Below are 10,194 nucleotides of genomic sequence, written 5' to 3' on the forward strand. Positions count from 1 at the left end.
AGTTTAAAAAGAAATTAAACAGTCACCACTTACAATGGCTGCCCAGCTACCTCTCTCCTCCTCTCTGTAGCAGGAACTGCTCTGGAGAGGCTCTGGGAGGAGTAATATAGAGCTAGTCTGCTAGCTCCACCCCCTAGTGACTCACAGATGTGACGCACTGAAGATGTGACTACAAGCACACTCTTCCTAGAGTTTAAAAAGAAATTAAACAGTCACCACTTACAATGGCTGCCCAGCTACCTCTCTCCTCCTCCTCTCGGTAGCACAAAGAGAGGAACACAAAGAAGACTAGAGGTTGACCTTGTGTAGTTTAGTTCACCATTCTATGTATGATCACATGAGCAAAAGAATTAATCATGGCACAGGGAATAATTCATCTGAACCCTTAATACTCTGAACAAGTCTTTTCCTGCATTTAGTTATTGAAGGGAATGGTGTGTTTGAATTTTAGAATCATTAGAAGAGCATCAGTGAAGAAACTGAGCAGTCATTCCACTGTCGCGGAGCTCTTAATGCACAGAGTCTTCCTAGTAAATCTTCTTCTGATAAAAAAATATCTTTAAAAATGTACTAAGTTTGGAGTTAGATGTTGGGGGTCTGAAAAACAACAAAAAAGGGTTCTATCGATGAAACAGGATTGCTAAACTGTTCTTGACTTGAGCACAAATATCCTTTCAAGGGCAGAAACATAAAGGCAGATTGAAGAAAAGAAACACAGAGTTTCAAGATTTGAAAATGTGGTGGGAGACAACATTTCAGGTACTGGACAGATTACTCTGAGAAGAGAGGTCTAATCAGCCACACAAATCAGGCATTTCTATGAAGGTTGTCAAAGCGGAATTACAGAAACTTAAAACTCTTCTCCTCTTAAAAATTAAAGAATCAGTCAATGAAACAAGTGAGGACAAATGTACTCGTATTTGTGATAGGTATTTTCCAATATTAGCGTAGGAGGAAGGCTTCAGTTTGCCAAGGAAGAAGGCAAGTTTTGAACCTTTTCTTAATTAGTAATTAGTTTAGTAGCAGAATTATGACATCAATAACCATTTTCAAAAGCTATTCTCTCATGAAGAATATAGGGGCAACAGAAATTAAGGAAAATACACAACTATGCACTACAATAGGGATGATGAAGCTTTGATCAAATGGCTTGGGCTAGAACTGCCATAATGTCTGCTCACTGGCTATGCTGGATAAGGGTTCTGGAAGCTGAATTCCAGATAACGCAGAGGGCCAAATGTTCCACACACCTCAGCTAAACAGAGGCTTAGGAACTACCTCCATCAATTTCCCCTTTTTATCTTGTATCCCATTTTATCTTTTAATACTAACATTGGGCTAGTGCCAAGGACATTGATGGGAAAGAGTCAGGAGGCAGAAAGGTTCTGAATTCTTCTTCTGCTTATCAATTATCTCCGAAAATGTTTTGGCACCTTTTTTTGGTTTTGTTGTTCCATTTTTCTTCTTCCTGTAAACTATACAGCGTGCCCGCGCCATACGCGGGCGCGCCATATGCAGCCTTGAGCATACGCGCTCAAGCCGGGGGGGCATGCACGGGGCGGAAGGGGCGGCGCGTCCCATTCAATTGAATGGGCGCGTGTACCCGTTGCGCCCCACGCACTCCCGCGCCGCCGTGCATGAGCCCCATTGTTTCCAATGGGGCTTGAGCATAGACGGAATTTGCCTTACGCGGCGGGATCCTGAACGGATCCCCCGTGTAAGGCGAGGACGGACTGTATAATTGGAAGAAAGGGGGCAGAGTTACTGGTGAGAATAAATGATCACAAGAAGAATGTTCCTATTTACCCATGACAAATGTTGGTTTGGGAGTATGCATTTAATCAGGTGAAGTGCAGTCCACAAACTTTTCAAGGAAAGGAGAAAGTGCAAAATAAGAGCATATCTTTCTGCAGTGTCAAGCCATAGTTTGGTATTACATATAAAATGATCTGGGGATGCAAATAATGCTACAGAGAACGCCCATCTTCCCATTTCAGTAGAGAACAACATTACCTCATTTCAGTCACAGCAGTTCATCATGATATGGTAGTCAAATCTTATGAATATTTGAACATTAGAGTGGTCACTACTAAATTGATTCACTTAACCTGTCCAAAGGAAAACTCGACTTTGCACTATGGACCACAGAAAACCAGTCCTAAGATTAACTGCCCGTACCGTAGCTCTCCTTTATGGACTGAGAAATCTCTACAAGCAATTTGCAGTGTAACAGCAGCAATGAGTTTTTTTTACAGACTACAGTTTCCTGCCTCCTTTCACATATATATATATTCTGCATATTATGGTGCTCCAAACAAGAACTGAAGAACACCCAGTAGTGGCTTTATCCATAGTCATCAACTGATGCTTCACCAAAACATAAAACTATTTCAGTCAAGAAAATGCATTTTGAAGTAGGAAGCTGAGCCATTATGTATATTATTAAGAGAAAGAGCTAAGTTCTTTCCATTCTAATAAGACATAAGAAAATCCCACACCATCAGCAACATGTTTTACAATGTATTAAGAAAAGCAGCACCAATCAGGGGCCTTTTCATACTATACAGTTATGGCACTATGGTTCCACTTTAACTGCCATGGTATCACCCAATAGAATCCTGGGACTGGAAGTTTATGGACTGCCTTTTAAATTCTTTTTAATCAGGGAGCTCCCCTACTGATCTCATTCAAACTAAACAAACCCCAGCATTCCTTAGGATGCATCCAGGGCAGTTAAAGTGGAATCATAGTGCTATAATTGTAAATTGTGTAAGGGACCCTGGTTGCAGCTACTTTTTCTAATCTTTACTTTGACAAACATGTTGCTGATGGCATGGGGTTTCCCTATATGTTTTACATATTTCCCCTGGTTGCTGAGACCATCATATTACATCTTACATTATGTAGTACCCATCTCCATCTGCAGCACAGCCCAAATATGAGCGTAACAAAATTTGGGCTGGAACTGTGTCCATAGTTATGTCACGAGTAAGCTCTGATTCACAGAATGGGACTTATTCAGAAATGAGTAAACATGCAGAGGATGTTACTCATATTCATCCCTTAGTATCGTTTGTCTCATTCTCTACTTTGCTTTCTCCACTACCCAAATTTGTCATATTTTGGAACTCCTTCCCTAAGGAGGCCAGAAAGTTTTAACTGTAGAATCAGTATGTAAAGAGATCTTGTAGCACCTTTGAGAGTAAGGGGCTGTGCAGATAGCCCCAAAGGAGCGGCCTTCAGCTGTCCCTTTTACAGCCAGATCAGGGCTGCAGCAACTGTATGCTGTGGCTCCAATCTGTCCTGAGCATGCAGGACCTGAGGAGAGCACAGGAGGACAAGGGACTTGGAGAAATCTCATCTTCAAAGGCCAACTTGAGGGTGGTTAGCAATAACATCATATAGGTGCAGTGCAAATTCTGTAACATGTACACAGGCTCTGCTGTAGTTGGAAATGAGTACACACTTGCCGCACTAATATAGCAAGTTAGATTCTAGACCAGTGCTGTAAAACAAATATCTCCTTAAATAAAATCACAGTCTTTCCCCACACTTCCCAGTGCATATAAAAGCCTAAAAACTTATTTTAAAAGGTAAAGGTATTCCCTGCTGACAAGGTTGTCAAATCGTGTCTGACCACAGGGGGCAGTACTCATCTCCATTACTAAGCCGGAGAGCCTGCGTTGTCAGAGACTACTCTGGCGGGATACAGATGGGCAGGGGAGGACGTCTTGGAGGTGTATTTAGCTGAATGCGGAGCCTCCAGACGGCCCGCCCCGGGGGCGTGCTTCAGGTGTTGGAGCTTCCACACGGGGAGCAGTGAAGACGCCTCACCTGGGTCCGTTTCGGACCCGGAGTTTCCAAACCGCCGCCTCGGAGGACGCTGCAAAAAGAGAGGCAGCTTCCGCACGGGCGGCCCAAACCGCGGCTTTTTTTTTCTTTTGCCGCATGAGAAGTGCGCAGCTTCACAGCTGCAGCGCTAAGCAGCGGCGGCAGAAAGCCTGTCTGCGCATTTAAAGCACCCAAGCTCCTTTAAACTTTTTCCCTGTGACTTTAAAGCTAGGCAGGAGTGGTGTGAGGTAGCAATGTCCAAACTCTGTCCTTCCAGGCGTTTGGACTTCATCTCCCAGAATCCTAGACCACAGGGCAAGGTGGCTGGGGATTCTGGGAGATGAAGTCCAAACGCCTGGAAGGACAGAGTTTGGAGATTGCTGGTTTGGGGACCAGTGAGCCAGGCATGGTGGGAGGAGAGAACAGGAAGGGTAGAATAGATTAGATAGGGCTGAGAGGGAACACATACCCTGGGAGGCGAAATGATGTCTTTATGGGACATCATGGGACCTAGTGCCTTGTCAGTGCTCCCTGCCCCTTGATCCCAGGCCCTCTCTAGTTGCCCTTTGCCTTTGGGGGCAAGTTTAGAGGGCATCAAAAGGTCTTGGGCACATTCAAGCTCCGGGGTCTCTTTTTTTTTTCTTTTGCCGCATGAGAGGTGCGCAGCTTCGCAGCTGCAGCGCTAAGCAGCGGCGGCAGAAAGCCTATGGGCACATTTAAAGTGCCCAAGCCCCTTTAAAACAATGGTGGTCTCCTGCCAGCTGGTGATCAGCTGGTGTTGGCATCCTTGTCCGCTTGCACTTTGCCAGTGTCACCAGCATCATAGATGCCTCCTCTCCTTTGGTCCCCGCGCTCCTGCTGAATCTGCAATGCGCAGCCACAGCTGTCTCCGCTGCCACCGCTGTCTCCCTGCCATCTCCCCTCACCTCCTTTGTACATATGTCAATATTTACAGTTTTAGCGTTTTTTATTGTTAGGTGAAAATGGCAGAGGAATGTGTGTAGGGGTGCACTTTAAAGTCCAAACTTTCCAAGCAGCGCATGCGTACATGTTGCTCTAGGGTAAGGGTTAGGGTTAGGGTTAAGAGGCTTAAAATGCGCCGCAGCTGTGCCTCAGCTTCCACAGCTGCATGGCAGCGGACGTTGCAATTAAAGCCTGACTGCAAACTGCGCATGTTCCAAGACCCCAACTCACTATGCGATGGAGCTTTTAAACCGGCAACTTATATTTGCGGCGTAGCAATTCTGACGTATCGGTGCAGGAGCTTACAGACGGAGCTGCGCAGGTACGCATCAAACAGAAAAGAAGCGGGAAAAAGCAGCACCTTTTTAATGCCGCTTCTTCCCGCTTGGGGCGTGCGGGGGGCGTGTTCATGACGGCATTCAGGTAAAGCCCGTCTGAAGGCTCTACCTTCATGACGTCATGAGTACATCCCTTTTTGCCCGTCTGTAACCCGCCTCTGTGATCATTTGGCCAGCATGATTACACAGAATGCTGTTTATCTTCTCACCAGTGATATCTATTTATCTACTTGCATATGCATTCTTTTGAACTGCTAGGTTAGCAGAAGCTGGAAACAGTGATGGGAGCACACCCCATCATGTGGCACCTGGGCCTCGAACTGCCAACCTGCCAATCTTGCAATCAACAGAGTCAGTGTCTTAACCACTTGAGCCACTGCATCCCTTAAAAACTTATTTACACTATCATTTATTAAGTGTGCAATAGTGCTAGGCCTAAAAAACCAAAATGCTGCACTAGCAAAGCCTTCTAAAGTAAAATACTTTAAAGTGACGTATGCTTGTGCTACACACTGGAGGTTGTTTCTTCTTGCTACAACCAAGAGTCCTTTCACATTTCACAGTTGTAATGCTATTTTTCATTCTGATTGTCATAGCTGCATTCTATGCAATCCTGAGGTTTGTAGTTTTGTCAGTGGAACTAGAACACCCCTCCCTAAACTGCCAATTCCAAGATTCCAAAAGTCAACACAAGACAAATCAGAAGCCACTAGCTTGATCTGCAGTAGATTTGCAAAAGTTTCTGCTACTAAGTAATTTAACTAACTATAGGTGCAGAAAGATGCCCCCTAAGTCCTCATGCCTTTAATTGAGATTCTGAAAACAAACAAAACTTGGAGGGTACAGAAATGAGTTTAGATGTGGAAGAACAGCCAGATCAATTTAAATCCTGAAAATAGTTTCATGGAGTAAACATATGCATATAAGACATCCTCTCACCATGGCACTACTTCTCCATGGTGGCGAGACTGCGTCCTGTAAGACAAGAGGACATGGTGATGACAGCATTGCTGCTGGTGCGTTCTCCCATGTCAGATGGGCCTTTACTGAGGAACCAGACTATTGTGCCAAACAACTACTGGGCAACAGCAGTAATGGGAGGTGACACAGGCAGAGAATCTCTCAAAGGCAACAGCAGTGGCACCAGTGCTAACACTTGTAAGTGCTGCTGCACAGGAGGCATGGTAAACCCCTTTTGAATTTCTTTTACCATGAAAACCCTTCATTGAGTCAATCCAAAATAAACCAAGAGATAGTGCCAGAAGATGACAGTCCCAGGTTGGATGGCACTCAACCAGCTACTGAGGTACTGCAGAGGACAAGAAGTGCTAATGACGTAAACTGGACTCAAGCCAAAGAACATTCAGTTGTTGACATGCTCAAGGGGGAAAGGAAAGTCTGAAGCTGCACAACATATATTCTACGACCATGATGGTGAAACCTTGGCACATATGCCAGAAATGTCACATGATGCCATTTGGCCCAGCACCCGGCTGAGAGAAGGTGTAACAGGTGTGCACGGGTGTCTCTGGAGGCTGGGAAAGGTGCAGGGAGAGAAGTGTTGGAGTGCAGGGGGAAACTACTCATACACCAAAACAGAATTTATTGTTAATCACAGACAATTGGAATTCAAAAGTAGGAAACAGAACAGAATCAAAGTCTGTAGGAAAATTTGGCCTAGGATCAATGACGAAGGAGAGCAACTGATTAAATTTTGCAAGGCCAAGAGTTTGTTCATGGCAAACACATTCTTCAAGCAATGAAAGAGACAAATGCATACATGGACTTCAACCGATGGCCAATATGGAAACTAAATAAGACTACATCATTAGAAGCAGAAGATAAAGACACTCCATTCTCTCTACATAAACTACTAAATATTAAATTGAATACTAAAATTAGGATTGTCTGTGCCATTGTATTTCCATTGTCTATGTACAGTTGTAAAAGCTGGGCAGTGAAGAAAACTGACAGGAAGAAAATCAACTCATTTGAAATGTAATGCTAGAAAAGAATTCTATAGGTACCATGAACTGCTAAAAAGACCAATAAATGGGCCCTAGAACAAATCAAGCCTCAACTCTCCCCAGAAACCAAAAAAGCTAAACTGAGACTGTTGTAATTAGGACATACAGCCACCCCTCCGCGGATCTCTGATCCATGCCCTCGAATACCTGCAGAGGGGCAACCTCTGCTATTTCTTATGGGGCATGTGCCATTCAAGCCTATGAGGCTTGAATATGCATGAGCCTCTGTTTTTGTGGAGGGTCCGGAACGGATCCTCCATGAAAACGCAGGGCCAACTGTATTATGAGAAGTCATAACTCACTAGAAAAGACTGTAATTCTTGGTAAGATAGAAGGCAGATGGATAGGCTCAAGGAAGACATGATCCTGAGTCTACAAGACCTGAGTGCAACTTTTGTTGATAAGATGGTTTGGTGGTCTCTCATTCACAGGGTCACCATAAGTTGAAGTCAACTTGATGGCATTAACAACAATAAGGTATGCTATGCCTTAAATGGTGCCACCATTTTACCTCTAACTTTGGTTGGGGAACCTAAATGTAGTAAAAACAAAGTATAACTCTCAAGCTGGAAGTATGCCCATTCCTGGCATACTCTGAGGATGATGTACATGATGGCAGAAAATCACCACCAATGTCTGGATCTTCAGTTATTTATTACTGAAGTCACTTGATCACTAAGAGTTCAATATAGTAGGGAAATGTGCCTTCCTCTCCACATGATTTGAAAGAAGTTCATTAGATATTATCACCTTACTTATGTGTATTTCTTGCATTCAATAACTCAGCAATAACTCACTGCATTGCACGCTATGGAATGTGTATTCTCTGCTCCCATATCCCCCTATGCTACCATTCACTCCTTGTTCTCCTCTGCATCCTAAATGCCTCCTACTCAGTTCACATTATTCTCCCAAACAACCAGCTTCCCGTATGACAAGAGCAACCTTCAGTCTCCAAAGTCCCCATTAACACAATTCCAGTTCTATTTGCCCTCATTTTCCGTGAATGAATTAAACATTGCTCTGGGTTTATTTCATGGAATTAAGTAGCCAGACAACTCTTTGGGTAGAGGGGATGGTAGAGAATATGGCACGCAATCTGCAGTGCATAATTTGTATTAACTTTGCTGAATACTTAACCTGAAGACTGATCACAGAACAGATAAGATATTTAGTGGTGGGAAATCAGAGCCTGCAAGAGGAGAGCTATGTTTTTATTATTCAGCAGATGAACCCTGCTTTAGTTGGAGTGACAAGCTGCAGCATCCAATCTGCCAGTCACCAACCCCAAAGGACACAACAACACTCCAGACGAAATCTGGTGGTTTTGCCCGGTTCTCACAGTGCCTCCAAAGCAAAGCAGGCATAAAAAAGGACAGGGATAGAGCCAATGGTTTTATTGCTGTGAGAGCCAATAGAGGGTAGTGGTTTGAGCGCTGGACTCTAAAGAACAGGGTTTGAGTTCTGGCTCAGCTATGTAAACCCACTGGGTGACCTTGGGCAAGTGACACTCTCTCAGGCTCAGAGGGTGGCAATGGCAAACCCCCTTTAAAGAAACTTGCCAAGAAAAACCCTATAATAAGTCTGAAACGACTTGAAGGGACACTACAACAAATACCTATGGGAGTCTAAGCCAACTTCTCTCTCAAGCACCCACCCACCTACCTAAGGATATACTGGGGGTGCTTTGTCTATGAAACAAGGCCAATCAGTTCACAGCTGGGAACACGAATCTGGCAGGAAAGCTGCTATTTTTCTTTCTGCAAGAGCAGAAGGACTCTGCAGCTGCTTCTCTGCCAGGAGAAGCAGCTGCTTTCCAGATTTCCCCTTCCCAGCATTTGTTTGGGTTGTTGCTTTTCCCCCTCCCCTTTTTGGTATGACTGAAAGTAGCCACTTTTAAAACAAGAGACTAGCGCTGGCTCTTAGGAGAGAAGAGGGCTGCTGCACACCTAGAGCCCTGCTTTTGTCAAGCCAACACACACGTGAACTAGAGAAGAAAGGCCAGAAGAAAGGCGCAGGCAGCAAGCAAGGACTGACTTCCTTCCTGCTTGGCTGGCTACAAAGTTGCATGCAGAGGCAGAGGCTGTATTCCAGTTACAACATTCCCTGACGGTGGTGGATCCAGCAGAGAAAGGAAGGAGGGGACCAGGACCACACACAGCAGTGAGACGGGGGGGGGGGGGGGGTTGCAATCCACACACCCAGATCCCGGGCCCCTGTAACCCCCAGGAAACGAGGAGGCGTCTTTTGCCAAACCCATACATTAGCCCCAGAGGCTAGTCCCTTGAAGCTTGGCACAGAGTTTGCAAGGCCAATTCCTCACCCAGACTCACACACACAGAGCACACACTTACATAGTGTTTGTTGGGAATCCGCCTCTTCTGCACGTCCAGTACCTTCACCTCCAAAATACTCTTCCGGGGCATAGCGCTAGACCCCCAAAAAGCACCCGTTTGATTTAAAAATAATAACAACAACAACAAGAAGAAGAAGAATAGTGCAAATAATCTGGAGTGAAAGAGGGATCGGAGGCGGGGGGCAGCGGGGTGGCTGTGCAGGCGATCAGAGGGAAAAGGGGGTGCAACCACCGCTCCTAGCCCCCCCAAAAGGTGCAAACTTTGTGTTGCTGTTGTTGTAGGAGCAGCGATTGCAAAGGAAAGCGGGCGCTCCTGGAGTAAGGCGAGCACCCTGGGCGTCTGTTTGGGCTTCCTTCTCTTCCTCCTCCTTCTCCTTCTCCTCAGTTCTTCCCCCTTCCCTCTTTCCCTGCCAGAGTGTGCAGATGCTGGCGGGCTCCTCCCAGCCCAGCCCCCTCCCTTCCTGGCCCTGGCCCTGGCCCTGGCCCTGGCAGGGGGGCCCCCTCAGGCCTCCAGCCCCACTGGCCCGGCTCTTAAAGGGGACGCCAGCACGCCCCACAGGGAGAACAGGCGTCCTCCTTGCCCCGGACATGGCCTCTCCAGGGGAAGGGCCAAAAGATCCTCCACTTGGAGCACGACTAAGAATCCAGGCCTCCTTTTCCCCAACATGTCCTCCATTTC

The 10,194-nt window shown here is 45.7% G+C and overlaps 1 protein-coding gene across 4 annotated transcripts in view; it reads right to left on the reverse strand.

The window, feature by feature from the left end:
• The window catches only part of SH3PXD2B (SH3 and PX domains 2B), a 169,096-nt gene extending 159,147 nt beyond the window's left edge, over window positions 1-9,949 (reverse strand). For all 4 annotated transcript variants that reach the window (XM_042451331.1, XM_042451330.1, XM_042451333.1 and 1 more), the window contains exon 1: window positions 9,514-9,949. In XM_042451331.1, coding sequence (XP_042307265.1) covers window positions 9,514-9,585 — 72 coding nt within the window. In that variant the 5' untranslated portion in view covers window positions 9,586-9,949. The remainder of the gene's footprint in view (window positions 1-9,513) is intronic.
• Between the last annotated feature and the right edge of the window lie 245 nt (window positions 9,950-10,194).

Source organism: Sceloporus undulatus, chromosome 2 (genome assembly GCF_019175285.1).
Source record: "Sceloporus undulatus isolate JIND9_A2432 ecotype Alabama chromosome 2, SceUnd_v1.1, whole genome shotgun sequence".
Taxonomy (NCBI): Eukaryota; Metazoa; Chordata; class Lepidosauria; order Squamata; family Phrynosomatidae; genus Sceloporus; species Sceloporus undulatus.